Source organism: Coregonus lavaretus, assembly GCF_964263955.1.
Source record: "Coregonus lavaretus genome assembly, chromosome: 20".
In the NCBI taxonomy this organism is placed as follows: Eukaryota; Metazoa; Chordata; class Actinopteri; order Salmoniformes; family Salmonidae; genus Coregonus; species Coregonus lavaretus.
Window position 1 is genome coordinate 22243827 of NC_140007.1, and position 20436 is coordinate 22264262.

General features: G+C 43.8%; 1 protein-coding gene across 1 annotated transcript in view; it reads left to right on the forward strand.

Moving 5' to 3' along the window:
- Positions 1-20436, forward strand: part of LOC311147995 (plexin A3) — a gene marked incomplete at both ends in the record, with an annotated part of 121757 nt that overhangs the window by 57218 nt on the left and 44103 nt on the right. The window contains 5 exons of the mRNA XM_084184868.1: positions 1111-1211; positions 7533-7656; positions 7995-8151; positions 8989-9088; positions 16428-16542. Coding sequence (XP_084040994.1) covers positions 1111-1211; positions 7533-7656; positions 7995-8151; positions 8989-9088; positions 16428-16542 — 597 coding nt within the window. The remainder of the gene's footprint in view (positions 1-1110; positions 1212-7532; positions 7657-7994; positions 8152-8988; positions 9089-16427; positions 16543-20436) is intronic.

Genomic DNA, 20436 nt, shown 5'->3' on the forward strand with positions numbered 1-20436 from the left:
ATTAATGCTAGTAGCTCTCTCCACTGCAGCAATACTAGGAACCAGGAGCTCAGCAACTTGAAAGGCAATGCCACATCCCTTTTGGGCAGGATTGTGTTTTTCTCTGTTTCAGAATATATATTTTAAAGACGATCAAAGGAGATTAGGTACCCTCAGCGTAAGCATTTCAGCACTTTAGGAGAGATGAAAGTGGCAGGGAGGTCTTTGTCAAAGTCCTTTCAGGGCACATGAATGACATGCAGAGAACTGCATTGTGCATGCAGTGTATGTGGCATATCACCCAGTGACATCTGGAAATGTAAAAGGATGGTCTCACTTGATGCTAAAGGGAGGGGGATGATCACTAAAATATAATGTATTTATATTTAAATCAATCATTCAAGGCAACCCATTAGACTGTGCATGTTTACAGCATGGGAACAACCGCAAATTACTCTTTCCACTGGCTCTGCACTGTGTCACTCTTAGTTAGCCATGGGTGGTATGTTGAATAAGTCGTCAAGCGTTTAAAGGCTTGAAATGTTTACTAACACTGTTGAACTGACCCACTCTATCACAGCAGAGGCTGGAGGCTTGGCTGGTGTCACAGAACCAAATACAGTGTAGTGTAGTGTAGTGTAGTGTAGTGTAGTGTAGTGTAGTGTAGTGTAGTGTAGTGTAGTGTAGTGTAGTGTAGTGCTTACAGTTTTTTGGTCTGATGCATCCACATCATCGCTTACACTAAAGAAAGATTTTCAGCATGCGAGACGTCCGTGTTGAAAGCCACAGTTTAATAAATTGATTCAGACCTCGTGTCAGGGAATTGTTTAGTCTGTGAAGCTCGGATGTGCCCCAAAACCCATGAAGATTTGTGAGCGATACATTTTCACTCTTTTTCATTTCATAGCAGAAAATCTTACGTAAACTTAACACTATCATGACAAATTCACGGTTATGGCTTGGATTTAGATTTGTTTGACACTCTCTTCGCATAAAAAGAAAAACGGTATGTGTGAAAAAGCCTGAGTAAGTGAGAAAAGCACAGTGCTAGTGTGCTAGTGTGAGCCTGTGAGAGTGTGTGTGGGTTGAATCAGATGTTAAGCTGAAGCTCTGTTCTGTTCTGTTCTGCAGGTGAGCAGGCTACCTGTGGAGAGCTGTGGCCAGTACACCACCTGCAAGACCTGTCTGGGCTCTGGAGACCCCCACTGTGGATGGTGTGTCCTTCACAACAAGTAAGTGGATCACTTTACATTCTTAGCTTCTCTGTGGGTAGATTAATGTATTGGGAAAACAAAAATAATGGTTGGTTGGTTTGTGTGATCAAGTTGCCACAATTGATACCAACTTTAACATCATTCATTGATTCCAGTACTGCTGCACAGATTTCCAAGGTGACATTTGATACCAATCAAAGTGAGAATAATGGAGGCTCTGTTAAACATCAGGATGGCCAGATGCTGTTGGAAAGTAACAGTCTAGCAGCAATACATCCAGTTTATTATGGACTTTTAATGGCACCACTAAGAGATCCGGGGTTCAGCCCAACTAGTGGGAAGCTGCCTGCTGTCACTCAGTCCACCTGGCCCTCTCTGGTCCGCTCCACACAGGAAGTGACAGGTGACAGCTGCTCCAGATGTGCTCCTTCCTGTTGACCCCTGGGATGACCCCTGGGCAGCAGCTGGTAGGAGCTCAGGAAATGTCTAGATATTGCTGGCCCTCTGCCACTCCTCCCTCACTCCCTCACTTGTCATCAGGCAAATTTTTCCTCCAGTCCCGCTGTAGATGAATTGACTGGGAACGTCATGAGAGAGTGCTGTGTTCAGTTACGGGGAGAAGGGTATGCCTGCAAAAGGATAAGCATGTGTGGCTGCTGCATAGTGCACCCTTTAATTTATTGAGTGTAATGGCCACAATATGGAGGGGGTTTCACTGACATAGACCATGATTAACGGAAAAACTAACTAACACTAAAAAAGCAGAGTGGATATCAATGAAGGGTCCAGAAAATTTAAGCACATGTCTTTTAAATAGCAAGTCATGGGTTTTATCGGAAAGTCCTGAAATTGTTTCATTAAGTTACATTTCTCACAGTAAGGCCTGGTTTCAGCAGTTCAATATTTCTCACAGTGTTGCATATCTAGATAATGTACAGAGGTAGATGAAAATCATTTTTTTCTGAGCCCAAGACCTCAATGACGACCATTGTGGAATTTCAAATAACAAAAACGTTTAATTCAGTCCTTTTATATTTCTCCCTGCCATCCATACCTTAATCAAGATAACAATCTTTAGTTAAAATTTGAATCTCGGACTGATGATGTAATAATTAGCATCGATTTTAACAAACTAGTTTGAAAATGATATTTGTATGCATATTAATGCAGTATCCCCAAAATGTTTTACATGACCTTGTGACAACCACTGCACAGTGCAATTAGTGTGAGATCAAGCAAAGTGATGAATAGATTGAATGGCTAAATTGTGCCTGATTCATACGTCCAACCTGTCTGGTGAAGCGTCATCCCAGAGTGTGACACAATCCTCTTCTATTCCCATCCAATCGTGTTCTGCTCCTTTAGGTGGCTTCAACGTGCTGTCTGTCAGGCTGGCTGTCTACTTGAACCCCAATGATGCTCAAACAGAGAAACAAAGGGAAGTTGATTGGGTCAGATTGAGATGGGTGACAGGCACATTCAGTCTGTGGGACAGCAGACACACTCAGGTCACATGATCGGCGGAGTCTGAGTTGTGTTGTCTCACAGTGTTGGGGCCCTTGAGAAACAGAGAGCAGGGCTTTGTTCATCCTAGCAGGATACAGGCCAGGCCAGGCAACCTTAGACTGCTCATTAATGTGCAGGAGGTAACTCAAATTACTGGGATGACTCGCTTCCATGGACCACAATGGGCATCTTCTATTCAAGCCCAGTCAATGAGCCACGTTTTCAGACAGCACACACTTTACTTGGTGCTCAATTTTAGATTGTCTTACATTTTGGGGATTTCTGACCAGGCTACTAAAACTCATTGTGGTTTCTTCAATATCTTCGATATTACTTTTTCTAGGCCAATGGATGCGGTCACAGGTCCTAAAATGAAACTAATAATATACTGAACTTTATAAAGCAGTCATTTTTTGGTCTTGAGGTTTTTTATTTTGAGTCCTTTGTGGGATATTGCTTTTTTGATCACGAGGTAGCTACTTCAGCTGTATATTTCAGTGTTTACCACAGATGTATGTAATGGCCCCATTTAACCCTTGCTCTCATTTCACGGATAGAGAGCTTTATTTTGGCACGTCTATGTGACGTAACTCTCAAGACCTCATTTAAGGCACTATCAATTTGAATGCACTGCCTGAAGCTTTTGAAGGTGGTATGATTTATGAGTTTTCATATGAAAACTGTGGTAGGGATTGTCATGTGTTCCTCTGATCTGTAATATAGACATTTATCCAGGCACTTATCGCTTGTCTTGTTACTGTTATGACACATATTGGAGTGATGCTCCGGAAAACAATGCAGTGACATTTTGGGGTTGTTAAATCTTAATTCTTAAACTGTGTTGCCAGAGCTCCCCTTCCCTTGGGAAGATGGGTTGCCATGGGAGATGGCTGTTCAAAAACACCCCCTGCCAAAAACACTCTCGTTTGGGAGACTAGCTTTGACCTGCTTCCCTTTCTTTTACTTGTTGTCTCTGCTTTGTCTGCTATCCCTCCAGGGCTCTTTAGCCTCGAGCCATCATGTTAGTCGAGCCAGGGTAGAGGAGAAAAAAAACAAAATACACCCTGGGAAATGGTCTGTGTCCATGGCAACAACAGGAAACTAGAAGATGGATTTGCAGTGTGATTCAAATCAGGCTTATTTAGTGATTTCTCTGCTACTGTATCTGTTGAGTGCGGCATTGGTTAGGATGTCTCATGTGGCATTTATCTTGTGGAAACTTCCCCTACTCAAGAGACTTCATTAATGTTCTATAAATGATGAAAGCACACCGTGAAATGACAGCACACCATCATATGTCAGTATCTGTTCAGTTATTAATGTAAAGTGCTCACTGAATGGTGAAGGTACCTCTGCGTCGATTTAAATAAGACTGGGATTGTCAGCGTATTATTATAATTAGAGGATAATTCAGAGCAACTACTATTACATGAAAACATCATATGCTTTTAATGTAATATGGAACATCTGCAATGTTTACTGTTTGACGATAGCCTTTCTTTTATCCAACATTTTGCAGAACTGCACATTTTGTCGGATGTCTTTGAGAGAAGGTGTTTCAGATTAACATGGTTGAAGGTTACAGAAAAAAGTACAGTAAAAAAAGCCAGTGATAAGTGACTGTCCTTTCAATATGGTTTCGCCCCCTCAGCAGACATAATTGTCTCTTGTGTCATCTTTCTCACTAATCAAAGTCAAATAGATAATTAACCCAGACCCTTAGTGGCCGTTACGGCCCCCACCCTCCCCATATCAATTAATGTGCTCAATTGATCCTGTCTCTGTGTCGCAATGCTTCCATTTAACCCCAACACTCCCATTTGAATGATGTAATGACATTATTATTAGATGATTTACATGTGTTATGAAAGGCTTTTTTAAACTCCTCCGTCCAATTAAAATTTGAACATGGTGAAACTTTGCCTTTTAGAGTCAGAATGAACAGAGAGGTCTAATCATAATGTGGTTTGAATGTGGCCTTGGATTAATTTGACTTTGAGGACACTGTGTGAGGGCAGGGTAATAGAATTCGTGAAACCTGAAATTGTGAATTGGGCATGTAGGGAGGGAGCCTATCTGCCAAAATAAATGACCAAATTTGAACTGAATCAGTTACTCCACTTTCCTGGGCTTATTCCTTAAAAAGGGCTGTTCTCAAGTTTAAATTAAGCGATGTGCTCAACGCATGGCTTTCTCTTAGGGTTAATGTGAACACCCAATCTCCCGTTTCTCACCCACGTCCCTCTAGTGCCTCACTACATTCTCCTCTGACGGTTTATAGCCCCATTTCACTTGATCATATATTACAGAGGACCCCTCACCTGCTAATTGAAGATGTGTTGAGTCCATTTTGTCCCCACAAAGAATAGTCACTAATGCAGGTCCCTGATCCCCTGGATTATTCATGGCATCATTGCAGAGTTGAGAGAGAGAGAGAGAGAGAGAGAGAGAGAGAGAGAGAGAGAGAGAGAGAGAGAGAGAGAGAGAGAGAGAGAGAGAGAGAGAGAGAGAGAGAGAGAGAGAGAGAGAAGCTGAAGGGACCTCCACTCCAGGGGGACAACGTTTCACCATAAATCACATATCTGCCATTCCACTAGGAAGAGGGCTGCACTGTAATTCAATTAAATCTCATTCCTGGAAACTGAATGAGAAGAAATGACAAAGCAACAGAAGAATCCCAGTGATATGAATTGTTGTTGGCTGCACCACAGTTCCAGTTACTGTACAGAGAGCAGTCATGTCTGGTGCTAGGCCCTGCATGTTTTATTAAGCCTACCCCCATTCTTTCCCCAGACATATGGCTTTAATTAGAAGTAAACAAATAATTTATGGTGTGTTGCGTCTTGGGTGAAAAACAGCCCTGGATCTGCAGCGGCTTCTTCATTCTTGAAGAAGATGTTCCTCTAAAGGAAAATAAAATACATTTCCTTCCGGAGACGATCGAGACTGAATTATCACGCGCTTAAGTTGAATGCTAACCTTCAAATCAAGTTTGTGCTTCACTGCTTCTGCTTTCTCGCATTCATGAGCCTGTGAAATATAAGTGGGCATGTGACACATTCCAAGTTTTATTGGCGGAACAGAACAGTTTATATTTTCATTCATTTCATTTTTATTTTTATTTATATTTAATTGTCATCACATTACAATATTTTATTTTATGGTTTCTGGACATGGTGTTCATGGAGATTGTAGTGAGATAGTGTTGTGTGTTGTCATGCTCTGCTCTGTCTGTCCTAATGTGAGATGATCCCTAATCGTCTGCTGTAAAATCCAGTGGCATAGTGGACATGGTAAATAGGACAGTGCTGGTTGGTGCATAAGCAGGAGTTTTTATTGGAGATAATCCACAGCAACTTTCAGTGCAGCTGTCAAGTTTAAACATGTGAAACTTTTAACTGCACTTACAGTAATGCCACGTCTAACAAATGTGCTGCTGTTATAAATGTTTTAATATCCAGCTGCTCCTTAGAATTTGTAAGGAGAAAAATAGGACATTCACTTCCACAGTGGAAAATAACAGGCTTAAAATAAAACTGCAGCGAGAGAGAGAATGGTGATATGCCGCTTAACCTGATCATATTTTTGTCACAAAAAACATTTGGTAGAATTGTCATTGTTCTGGCTTCAATAGGGATTTATAAAACAATTGGTTCCTATCATCAAGACCAGGTCAATTAGGTCAATTAGCTGTATAAAAGTGTCTGCTATGCAACATTAACCTGACAATGGGGTAATTGGTGACAAAAACATATTTTGAAGTTTATTGCGATGTGGTGCTTGGCTCAGAATATTTCAACATTTGTAATTTTTTTGTGTTTTCATGTATTTTCCTAAATGTGTGTTCATGATTAGAGTAGATTAGATGAGATTTTTATTTAGACACATGCACTGGGTCACAGATGTAGTTGCAGTACAGTGGCTTGCGAAAGTATTCACCCCCCTTGGCATTTTTCCTATTTTGTTGCCTTACAACCTGGAATTAAAATGAATTTTGGGGGGCGTTGTATCATTTGATTTACACAACATGCCTACCACTTTGAAGATGTAAAATATTTTTTATTGTGAAACAAGCAAGAAATAAGACAAAAAAACAGGAAACTTGAGCGTGCATAACTATTCACCCCCCCAAAGTCAATACTTTGTAGAGCCACCTTTTGCAGCAATTACAGCTGCAAGTCTCTTGGGGTATGTCTCTATAAACTTGGCACATCTAGCCATTGGGATTTTTGCCCATTCTTCAAGGCAAAACTGCACCAGCTCCTTCAAGTTGGATGGGTTCCGCTGGTGTACAGCAATCTTTAAGTCATACCACAGATTCTCAATTGGATTGTGTATGTCCATTACATGAAATCTAAATTAAAATCAATTTAAATTACAGGTTGTAATGCAACAAAATAGGAAAAACGCCAAGGGGGATGAATACTTTTGCAAGGCACTGTACAGTGAAATACTTAAGCTCCGAGCTCCAACAGTGCAGGTGTGAAGAAAAAGTAGAAATCTGACATGTTTTGTAGGAGCTCGAAGCGAGGCGCCATCCGTTGGCGCCATCTTAGCCCTACCATACACTGGTATAATTTCTGTGCTTCTGCTCATACCTGACCTGCCCACTTAAGCCACCTCAGTCATTTGTTACAACTGAATCTTATTCCAGAAGTTAAGAGTTTGTCCCAGACTCCCAGTGCTCTGTTGGACAATGGAGTGGATGGATTTTTACCCAGTAATATGGCTGCAGGCTGTGTACTGTATTGAGCTGAGTGTCATTTTGGTAGTAGGACAGCATGTAATGTTGTGATCATTATTGACCCCTAACCTCATTGTGTTTCCTCCCAGGTGTTCCAGACAGGAGGCCTGTGAGAAGTGGGCCGAGCCGCAGCATTTTAACACAGAGCTGGATCACTGTGTGGACATTAGTGTCACACCTAACAACATGTCTGTGACCTCTACTTCCACTCAGGTAATTACAGGTTGTAAAAAAAACAACAACAAAAAAACACTGTTAACACCAGAGAAAAACACGACGCTAGCTAATCACAACATTACCAATATGAAGTTGGCTTATTAAGCTGTCATTAAAGATTTCTGGTATTAGTATAACCTTCACTGGGATGCAAGGATACGCACAGGGATAACTCCACCTGTCACCTAATATGCTTCTCTCCCTCCCTCCCTCCCTCTCTCACTCCCTCTCTCTCTCCCTCCCACGCCCCTCCCCCTCTCTCTCCCACGCCCCTCCCCCCTCTCTCTCCCTCTCCCCTCCCCCCTCTCTCTCCCTCTCCCCTCTCCTCCCTCCAGCTGAGTGTGAAAGTGGTCAACGTGCCCAGCCTGTCAGCCGGGGTGACGTGTGTGTTTGAGGAATTGACAGAGAGCCCAGGGGAGGTGCTGGCCAAGGGGCAGATCCTCTGTATGTCCCCCTCCCTCAAAGATGTCCCCTCCCTCACACAGGGATACGGTAAAGCTTCTATCAGATACCACTATAAATCTATAGTAATAATAATACGAATATATGCCATTTAGCAGATGCTTTTATCCAATGCGACTTACAGTCATGCGTCCATACATTTTACATACGGGTGGTTCCGGGAATCGAACCCACTAACCTGGCATTGCAAGCGCCATGCTCTAGCAACTGAGATACAGAGGACCACGTTCAAAGGTTGTCCATTGAATAATAATGTTTTTATTTTCTGATTATCATATTTATCACTATAACCATACTTTTTTTTGTATGATATTATCTATATATTTCCATACACTTCAGTGGGTTGTATCATATCTGCTTGTTGTGCAGACTGCTGTAATGTGTCTGACGTATACAGTGTTTTAGTTTTTCTGAGCCATGTGGACATGGGCCTTAATGTGTTTTCGATTTTTTGGGGGAAAACAACTGAATGCTCTTACTAGATGGACTGATGGGAACCTGAAAAGTGCAGTAGCTCGTGTTTTGTTCCATTAATGGCAATTATTTAAAGTCCACTGGAAATGCTTAGCCAATTATCTTGAAGTCAGGCCTACAGGTATAATTGGACTAGTTGAGATGCAGCCTTTACTTCAAATGAAATAGTACATCTGTTCGCAGGGTTCCTGTTTTGGACCGTAAGTGCACTTCTCTTGGTAATGGAAATGGTAGATAAAAGGCAGGAGCAATCAGACATTTTTATCAAATCTACATTATTGAATTTGCTTAGAAAGAAGATTATTTTCCTGGGGTATGGGACCTCGGATGGACGGATAATTGTTTGGGAGCTTCTAGGCTGTTTGGCTTACTGTGGTTCTTCTGTCATTTCAGGTGACAAGCGAGTGGTCAAGTTCTTCCTGAAGTCCAAGGAGACAGGGCACAAGTTCATCACCACTGACTTCGTCTTCTACAACTGCAGCGTGCTCCAGTCGTAAGTATCTATCTATTATGATCTTTCATCTCTCTCTCTGAGGAGAGGAAAGACAGAGTAGCTTTCATTGAAGTAACATATTGATTGAGTCAGTCCGTCACTTGAAGTTATTTTATGATTTCTACAGGACTGTGTAGCCACGTCAGGCTGAGAAACTGCCTTGACAAGTAACAGGTGACCTGTTTATTCATTCGTTTATCTCCTTGTCAAGTTGTTTTTATAATGGTGTAAAAAATACTGTAGGTCAGTGGTCACCAATTGGTCGATCGCATTCCTAGTCGATCACCAAACATTTCTGTAGAAAACCAATGATAAAGGCTGTTGGTGGTAGGTACACTTGATTCAGAAGCCCTGTGTACCGGGTAGGCAAAGTGTTCCCATTTTTAGCCATTTCATTTGTCTGAAAAGCCAAACTCCGCCTACCCAGCGGACCAGGAGATATGTGGCTAAATCGAGTGTGCCTACTGCACTGGCCAATTGGATAGCTCAAATCACTGTGCCTAGAAGTTTGATACTAGCCTACGTGAGATTTCATAACTTTTAAAACCATGACCAGAGAGACTGTCAAAGAATACAGCTAAGAGCTGCTATTTTTATCAGTGAGTTCATGTTACATTTTTTATTCAACACTGTCAACACTTTTTATTCAACACTATTCCAAAACATAAAACACCTTCTCCCTGCTGCCATTTGCGCTGCAGCTGCAATGAATGAGTAGCCCTGCATTCTTATTATTATTAGCAGCTCGTCATGGCGGCAGGTAGCCTGGCGGGTAGGATCATTGGGCTGGTAACCGAAAGGTTGCTGGATCGAATCCCTGAGCTGACAAGGTAAAAAACTGTCCTTCTGCCCCTGAGCAAGGCAGTTAACCCACTGTTCCCTGGGTGCTGTGGATGTTGATTAAGGCAGCCCCCAAACCTGTCTGATTCAGAGGGGTTGGGTTAAATGCGGAAGACACATTTCAGTTGTACAACTGACTAGGTATTTCCCTTTTTTTTATTTTAATATCAAGGAATATTTAACTTTCTCTGGACATAGGAACAACATGAATTTGTGCTTGAGGCAGATGCGGATGCGGTGCGCCTCGAGTTTCACCATCAGGTGGACGACGGTGTCCCCTCTCTCTGGTCAGTCTCACCGGAGGAAATTAAGGAGAGAGCAGCTCTCGCCCTCCCTCCGCTGAGACTAATGCCGTGGTCAAAACAACTGGGAACTGGGAACTCGTACATCTCTGACTTCAGTGTGTTCAAGACACCTGGGAACTAGGAAAAAAACAAGATTCGACTGGGAAAAATTGCTTTGAACGGTCATCCAACTCGGAATTCCAAGTCGAAAACTTTGGCATCTTTCTAGAGCCCTGACTTTCCGACCTGAACGTCACTGACGTCAAGGACTTTCAGAAACTCATGTTGGAAAGCAAAAATACAAGGAAGGACACATAAATACAATGACAGAACCAATGAGAACTGGCAATCATGTCGTACACAAAGAGTGATGTGCCACTGCTACGTCCTTTTCCATTTTCCCTGTCCCTGTTATCCATCATACGACCACAGGACACATGACCACATAACGTCCTGGACAGGCTGGCCAGATGCTGCTGGCTAATATGATTTGAGATGGTCCTGGTCTGGAACAGCAGCAGCAGCAGCCTCACACAGGGCAGGGCCAGGCAGGCAGGCGCCCAGACCACAGCTGTGCTGAGGCAGAACAATGGGACTGTGCATCTCTCTTAGGATCAGTCGGAGCCCCTCGCTCAGAGCCTCTCGCTGGCTGCAGCTTTTGTGAAGTGCTGAGCTCCATGCCCCGAGGTCTCGTCTTTCTTCTGCTTCGTTTGTTGAGCAGCATCGTTTGACTGGCATATGTGCGCATTTGCACTTCAGCTGCACCAGACTCTCGGTTAGCACTGGGTCGATGGTGTGGGTGTCAGTGTTATTTTTTTCGACATGGAGGAGTGTACAGAATATTGTGTATATTGCCATTGTTTTTTAATTTACATGATGCCTCACTGTTTAAGATTATCACGTTAACATAGAAAAAGCGGTGGTCTGGCAAACTCAGTCTTCATCACATCCAAACATGTTTAAAATAATTTGTTTGCGGCTAAGGAAATGCCAAGTCAGAACCCACCACGATTACCTGTGGTGTCACTCAAGGCTCCGTCTTATGCCCCATTCTATTAATCATCTACATGCTCCCCCTTAGTCTCCTAATCAGGAAACGCACCATCCAATTCCACTGCTACGCTGACGACACACAGATCTACATAAAAACAATCCCAGACTCCCTCTCTTTCATAAACACCCTCACCAACAGTCTGGATGACATCAAAGCCTGGATGTCAAACAACCTCCTACAACTCACAATACTAAAACACAAGCAATCCTCATCGGCACTCCCCATCACACCATCACACCAAAACCAATCCCATCACCTTGGTGGCCACTCCATAATAATATACTCCATAATAATATACTCCTGAGTGGCGCAGTGGTCTAAGGCACTGCATTGCAGTGCTAACTGTGCCACTAGAGATCCTGGTTTGAATCCAGGCTCTGTCGCAGCCGGCCGCGACCGGGAGACTCATGGGCGGCGCACAATTGGCCCAGCGTCGTCCAGGGTAGGGGAGGGAATGGCCGACAGGGATGTAGCTCAGTTGATAGAGCATGGCGTTTGCAACGCCAGGGTTGTGGGTTCGATTCCCACGGGGGGCCAGTATAAAAAAAAAAAAATGTATTCACTAACTGTAAGTCGCTCTGGATAAGAGCGTCTGCTAAAATGTAAAAATAATAATAATAAAATGCCATTTAGCAGACGCTTTTATCCAAAGCGACTTACAGTCATGTGTGCATACATTTTTACGTATGGGTGGTCCCGGGGATCGAACCCACTACCCTGGCGTTACAAGCGCCATGCTCTACCAATTGAGCTACAGAGGACCACCCATCCATCCAACTGTCCTCCTCTGTCTCCAACCTTGGAGTGTTACTGGACCCCTCACTTTCTCCGACCCCATAAAATACGTCTGCAAAAAAATAATGATTTCACCTGAGAAACATCACCTGGCTCTGTCCTTTTCTCTCCAAACCTGATCTGAAAAAAATTCTAGCCTCTCTGCACTGGCTACCCATCCAGTTCAGAATCAACTTCAAAATCCTCCTGTTAGTCTTCAAAAATGACTCTGGTCCCCAAAACCTCAGTGAACTTATCAGCCCTAAACAGTCTTCACGTTCACTCCGGTCAAATGATCAAAGACTCCGTGCAAAGACACACCTAAAAACAATGTGTGACCGAGCATTCTGTTGTCTCAGCCCCCGACTCTGGAACGAGCCCCCCCCCACCCTCCGCATGCCCCAGACCACCACTGCCTTTAAGTTTGAGATTCAAACTGACCTTCGCTTAATGTGATATCTGTTGGGGGGTCTGTTGTTGGTCTTATACGTTAGTTTCGAGTTCTATTGTTTTGTCCTTGTTGCCTCCTTTACTTTTTTTGTGTGTCTTCTATAGTACTAGACCGCTAGCTATCTTTTAATTTCTCGCTTAATGTTTTTTAGCCCTTTTATTTGTAGAGCCCTTTTAATGTTTATTTTAATGGTTGCTCTCAATGTAAAGAGCTTTGTGATTTATGTCTGTAAAAGAAAAGCGCTCTACTTATTATTATTATTATTATTATTATTATTATTAAATGAATGCGTTTTTATGTCAGAGAATAAAATTGCCTTGTCGGCTGGCAGAATGCATACACAACGATCAATTCTCTAGTGTAAGGAAGCAGGGTAACATAATCCATGCAGGGCTCGCCAGTTGCCATGGCAACCTCGGCAGAGGCCTACCTTGCCAGAGCAGTCTGCCTGAAGCCAAGCCAGATTTCCTGTTTTCACAAAAACCCTGTGGGAACATTTAGCCCTTGAATTGTTTCCCCCTCTGGTGTTGCTGGTGGACAGCGCTCACTCACCCCAGCACTGCCACGTTGGCTCCCATTTTCTTCTCCCACAATTTCTTTGCCACCCTGCCGTAAGAGCTCCTTCCCTTCTTGCATCCTCTGGGATAATGACCACCTATGAATGGGAATGTAGCTAGCTCTGAAGCTCTGACTGATTATATACTTTCACCAAATCTCCCCCTGGCATTTTAGGCATTTAAGTACAAAAGCTGTTTATTGTAAGACTGGAAGGTAAGACATTATTACATCTCTGGGATACCTTTTAAGGCTCTCTCTCTTGTCTCCCCAGCAACACCTCTCAGTTCTCCCCTTCCTATCTCCATTATTTACCTGTCAATCATATTCTCCCCAGGCATTCAAATAATAATAATACAACTTTATCTGTATAGCACTTTTCAATACAAGTAAAATAAATTACAAGTTCAAACCAAGAAACGCTAGCTGTGCCACTAGAGATCCTGGTTCGAATCCAGGCTCTGTCGTAGCCGGCCGCGACCGGGAGACCCATGGGGCGGCGCACAATTGGCCCAGCGTCGTCCAGGGTAGGGGAGGGAATGGCCGGCAGGGGATGTAGCTCAGTTGGTAGAGCATGGCGTTTGCAACGCCAGGGTTGTGGGTTCGATAAAATAATGTATGCGCTAACTGTAAGTCGCTCTGGATAAGAGCGTCTGCTAAATGACGTAAATGTAAATGTAAATGTAAGAAACATAGTCAGGATGAAGGAGAAAGAAACAAGATAGCTAATTAAAATCATACAGTGAAATCAAGCATTTTTATAAAAGTGTGTCTTCAGCAGGGATTTAAAAGAGGCGCTGAATCTGCATGCCTGATCTCCTCTGGCAGACCATTCCAAAGTCTAGGGGCCCTAATGGCAATTGCCTGCTCTCCTTTAGTTTTCAACCTAGACTTTGGAATGGTCAACAGTGCTCTGCCAGAGAATCTCAGGCTACGTCCTGGCTCGTAGGGAGATAAAAGATCAGAGATATAGGATGGGGCTATATCATGCACGCCCATGTACAGTATATTTGGTATAAACCCAGTCAGACCTACACATTTTGGCACTCAGAAACACGCCACAACTAGCCAATGTTAACACCTATGTGGACAAGAGGAACACCTATGTGAGAAAGCTGTTCATTGACTACAGCTCAGCGTTCAACACCATAGTGCCCCCCAAGCTCATCACTAAGCTAAGGACCCTGGGACTGAACACCCCTCTCTGCAACTGGATCCTGGACTTCCTGGCGGGCCGCCCTCAGGTGGTGAGGGTAGCAACAACACATCCGCCACGCTGACCCTCAACACGGGGGCCCCTCAGGGGTGCGTGCTTAGTCCCCTCCTGTACTCCCTGTTCACCCATGACTGCGTGGCCGCACACAACGCCAACACCATCATTAAGTTTGCTGACGACACGACAGCCGAGCATGCCCCCATTCACAGCAACGGGGCTGTAGTGGAGCGGTTCGAGAGCTTCAAGTTCCTCGGTGTCCACATCACTAAGGATCTATCATGGTCCACACACACCAACACAGTCGTGAAGAGGGCAAGACAGGCCCTCAGATCCTCCAAAAGTTCTACAGCTGCACCATTGAGAGCATCTTCACTGGCTACATCACCGCTTGGCATGGCAACTGCTTGACATCTGACCGCAAGGCGCTACAGAGGGTAGTGCATACAGCCCAGTATATCACTGGGGCCGAGCTCCCTGCCATCCAAGACCTCTATACCAGGCGGTGTCAGAGGAAGGCCCGCACGGCAAGCGGTACCTATGCACCAAGTCTGGAACCAACAGGACCCTGAACAGCTTCTACCCCCAAGCCATAAGTCTGCTAAATAGTTAGTTAAATTGTTAACCAAATAGCTACCCGGACTATCTGCATTGACCCTTTTTGCACTAACTTTTTTGACTGATCACATAGACTGCTGCTACTGTTTATTATCTATCCTGTTGCCTAGGCACTATATTCCTAGTTATATGTACATATCTACCTCAATTATCTCGTACCCCTGCACATCGACTCGGTACTGGTATCCCTTATATATAGCCAAGTTATCGTTACTCATTGTGTATTTATTATTACTTGTATTATTAAGTGTTATTACTTTTCTATTATTTCTCTATTTTCTTTCTCTCTGCATTGTTGGGAAGGGCCCTTAAGCATTTCACTGTTAGTCTACACCTGTTGTTTAAGAAGCATGTGATTAATACAATTTGATTTGATTTGACCAGTTTCCGGATACACCAGTCCAAATGGCTACTGACTCCACTTCCAAGCAATGATGTTAGGAAGGAAACTCCCTTCATCAGTGTGTCAAGTTTTGGCTGTGCTGTGTTTCTCAGGCTTCACTGAAATTAGACCAAAGTGAATTGATGGATTTTATACCCCTGACGCAGCATATTGCATATTTCAGTCAAGACATGCTGATCTGCACACAGTATTTACAGCAGATCCTCTCCCTCTGCAGTGGAAGGCAGCACTGCACCAGCCTACAGCCAGTGGCATTCATTGCTCTCATATTAAAGCAGGCATTTTCATTCCCTTTACAGGAGTTAGGGCTGCTGAGGTATACTATATGTCTGGAGCAGGCATTGTAAATCTCTATGAATACACTGACTCAAATGCTATTAACATGGTCGACGTGTAGCCAGCCCGCCATATTGAAAATGTTTTGGTATTATTTCCAGGTGTATGTATGAAATGTGGCTTGCCTGCAAAATGTTTTCCGATGTCCCCCACACCAACAGGGAGGCAGCAGTCAGCCTGGAGATTATACAGTGCAGTGTAGCTTAGGAGTCAGTGTGAGCAGACTGCTGAGTACCCTCCAAAGGGGATTTGAACCGTGCCTCCAGAGGAAGGCTATGATTAGTATGGGACAAAGTGTATGTTCCTGTCCTCATGCAGACCTTTTTGTGCTCAGAATGCAATAGGCTTCAGTGTGGAGGAGGGGTGGAGGAGGGGTGGAGGGGAACGCGGACCGGCTCAGAGTGAGAGTGGAACGAGGATGGAAGGAAAACCACTTGGGTTTTTATTCTGTCCTCCTACAATGCGTTGAGAGTCTGACGTTTACCTGTGCTGCCTATCGTTGATGGTTAGACTGTCAGTGGTCCACAGGGATTTCATAGTCCTTAGATACATTATTTAATTGGAATGATAATTTTGATTGCGGCTGAAACAGCTTTTTAGGCTGTAATTAATTTCTAATTTCTAATTGAAAGGCAGCTAGAAGATGATGCTAGCTTAGCCCACGGGCCCTGCAGGTTTACTAGAGAGGGTGAAGACATATTGACCAGGAGATTTGTAGGCATCCCTTCTCATCCACACAGACAGTAGATCTCTTTAGTCAAAGTCAGGCTGTTTAATCTGAGAGCTCGCCCTCTCCCCCTTCTCTCCCCAGGTGCACCTCCTGTGTGAGCAGCCCCTTCCCCTGCAACTGGTGTAAATACCGCCACATCTGCACCAACAACCTGGCCGAGTGCTCCTTCCAGGAGGGACGCGTCAGCAGCGTGGAGGTAAGAGACTATACTGCCCACACAGACACTAATGAATGGCCATCTCACAGCAGACTGAACACAGGATGAGGCCCCCGGGGTGACAGGAAGGCTGTCCGTGGAGCTGCCTGTCTGCTTTTATTATTCATATGACCTCAGCGCTGCAGTCCTTTACATCCCGTGGAGAATCCAACCTGGTCATGGTCCTGTGAACCTAAGTCTGGCTGACCCAATAATCTAACACACTGGTCCCAATGTTGTGTGTGTGATCCACACAATCGGAGCATTCACTACTGCCGGGACACATTGTCGGCACTGTTTGGGAACTAGCTTCTTGGAGTGGTCTTAAAGTCCCATTCAGTCGTCAACTTGGCATTCTTTGTCATATTGAACCATAGAAGTTTTGTTCGCCCATCTTTTCAAAAGCAAATGGAATTTCCTTCGTTTATATGCAGGCACTTTAAGATGGGTTGTAGTTTCCCCAAAAAAATTTGCAGGAAAGAAGAGCATGAGCTGACTAGCGAACTGACCAAAAAGGTCACTAGCTTCTTGGTTAACAATAAGCTAATGTGCTATGGTGTGGTATAACAATAAAACAATTTAATCTCCATTGTACCTCATAATATTTGGTACAATGTATATTTATTTGATGTTATATATAAAAACCTACATTGTTTATATGCCTCTGTTCATTCCCCTGAGAGTGTCAAACCATCAAACAAATGATGGTTTACTGTGACAGAGAGTGACACCAGAGTAATTGCGCTCACAAAAGGCTGGATCTCATAATGGCTTTGCATCAAGCCTTACCCCCTCTCTCTCTTTCTCTGTGTCTCAGAACACATTGATTACACACTTGACTGGGCCACAGACCAGCTGAGAATCCCAGGGCAGCAGTATATAAGGAGGGTTTTGAGGCTCAGACTTAACACTGTAGTTTTACTGCGGGGGTTGTTTTTCAGCAAGAGATGCCATACAGAACCTTAACAACCTTCATATGACTGGGATGCAGACAGGGCCAAATCTGCTGTTGTTGTCTTCTCGCAGAAGATTCTACCAGCTTGTAAACTTCCATGTTCTGTTCAAAGATGATTGATAACACAAAATGATGATAGATTAACAATGAACTTTGAAACTAACAGAATAAAGCAAATTACCCTCATTATTCTGTATTCTTAGCAGGAGAATCATAATGGACGAATCGTAATGAATTGGAGACAGAAGATGAAACTAATACAAGCATCATATAAGAATACATCCCTTAATTAACAACCACCTTACTTTACAAGAAGAGCCATCTCAGTTCAGAATAAGGATCAGGAGTGACTGGGGGTAGGGGAGAGAAGGGAAATGAAGAGAAAAGAGGAGCAGCGTCCCTTTGTAACAGGGGGGTGGAAACACGCACCCTTCGACTTTTGGCACATTTAAATTTTACACTTAACTGAACATCAAAGTGATGCCTTATCTAGGCTTATCAGACAGAGGCAGCCAGCAGCGGGGCGGCAGGGATGTGCCAGCCCGCCCGTCACTGCCTCCCCCAGCCTCCTTGCCCCCAGCACCACGATTGACAATCTCCTTATCTCCCTAGAAAAAAAAGGAATTACTCAGCGAAAAGGAGTGACTCATACACTGTTGATACTGGAGGGGGAATATGGTGGAGAAGCAGTTCAGTATTGTCTCCTCTTCCTTCACACCCACAGAGAAAGAGAGGGTGATTCACAAACGAGCACACATATCATAGGAGGATTTTAGAAGTAGGCTTGGACTGGTATGTTGTGATTTAAGAAAGTTCACTATAATTTGCTGTAAAGTAAAGCCGAGGGGAAAAATCCATTTTGACGTGGGCCAGCTGCCAGAGTGCGTTTTTTGTACTTAGCACAGTGGTCTATTATTCAACTGATAGTATTTCTGTCCAGTGGTCAATGTCAGTTGTCCAAGTTTTAAGCTTCAGATTGTGAGTGTGTGGATCTGTGTGCGTGTGTCTGTGTCTATCTCTGTCTCTGTGTGCATATGTGTATGTGTTAGAGGTCTGCGTGGGACTGATTTATTCATCCCACTCCCACCCGCGGCTTTTCATACCACACCTGCCCACACCCGCTGGCTTTCTGTCTGACTCCCACTCGCTAATGCAAGAACTGGTTCCGAACCCAACCGCAGTTCCACATTATTTACCCACGGTATACAGTGGGGGAAAAAAGTATTTAGTCAGCCACCAATTGTGCAAGTTCTCCCACTTAAAAAGATGAGAGAGGCCTGTAATTTTCATCATAGGTACACGTCAACTATGACAGACAAATCCAGAAAATCACATTGTAGGATTTTTAATGAATTTATTTGCAAATTATGGTGGAAAATAAGTATTTGGTCAATAACAAAAGTTTCTCAATACTTTGTTATATACCCTTTTTTGGCAATGACACAGGTCAAACGTTTTCTGTAAGTCTTCACAAGGTTTTCACACACTGTTGCTGGTATTTTGGCCCATTCCTCCATGCAGATCTCCTCTAGAGCAGTGATGTTTTGGGACTGTCGCTGGGCAACACAGACTTTCAACTCCCTCCAAAGATTTTCTATGGGGTTGAGATCTGGAGACTGGCTAGGCCACTCCAGGACCTTGAAATGCTTCTTACGAAGCCACTCCTTCGTTGCCCGGGCGGTGTGTTTGGGATCATTGTCATGCTGAAAGACCCAGCCACGTTTCATCTTCAATGCCCTTGCTGATGGAAGGAGGTTTTCACTCAAAATCTCACGATACATGGCCCCATTCATTCTTTCCTTTACACGGATCAGTTGTCCTGGTCCCTTTGCAGAAAAACAGCCCCAAAGCATGATGTTTCCACCCCCATGCTTCACAGTAGGTATGGTGTTCTTTGGATGCAACTCAGCATTCTTTGTCCTCCAAACACGACGAGTTGAGTTTTTACCAAAAAGTTCTATTTTGGTTTCATCTGACCATATGACATTCTCCCAATCCTCTTCTGGATCATCCAAATGCACTCTAGCAAACTTCAGACGGGCCTGGACATGTACTGGCTTAAGCAGGGGGACACGTCTGGCACTGCAGGATTTGAGTCCCTGGCGGCGTAGTGTGTTACTGATGGTAGGCTTTGTTACTTTGGTCCCAGCTCTCTGCAGGTCATTCACTAGGTCCCCCCGTGTGGTTCTGGGATTTTTGCTCACCGTTCTTGTGATCATTTTGACCCCACGGGGTGAGATCTTGCGTGGAGGCCCAGATCGAGGGAGATTATCAGTGGTCTTGTATGTCTTCCATTTCCTAATAATTGCTCCCACAGTTGATTTCTTCAAACCAAGCTGCTTACCTATTGCAGATTCAGTCTTCCCAGCCTGGTGCAGGTCTACATTTTTGTTTCTGGTGTCCTTTGACAGCTCTTTGGTCTTGGCCATAGTGGAGTTTGGAGTGTGACTGTTTGAGGTTGTGGACAGGTGTCTTTTATACTGATAACAAGTTCAAACAGGTGCCATTAATACAGGTAACGAGTGGAAGACAGAGGAGCCTCTTAAAGAAGCAGTTACAGGTCTGTGAGAGCCAGAAATCTTGCTTGTTTGTAGGTGACCAAATACTTATTTTCCACCATAATTTGCAAATAAATTCATTAAAAATCCTACAATGTGATTTTCAGGGGAAAAAAATCTCAATTTGTCTGTCATAGTTGACGTGTACCTATGATGAAAATTACAGGCCTCTCTCATCTTGTTAAGTGGGAGAACTTGCACAATTGGTGGCTGACTAAATACTTTTTTCCCCCACTGTATATCCAATGTTATTTTAGGCATATGTGACGCAGCTTACTTGCCAGCCATGGTTGCAGCAATTTTGCAGCCTATAAGCAATATCAAAATGCGCAAAAATAACCTAAGAAATATGTTAAATTACCAGAGATTCTCACATGGCCC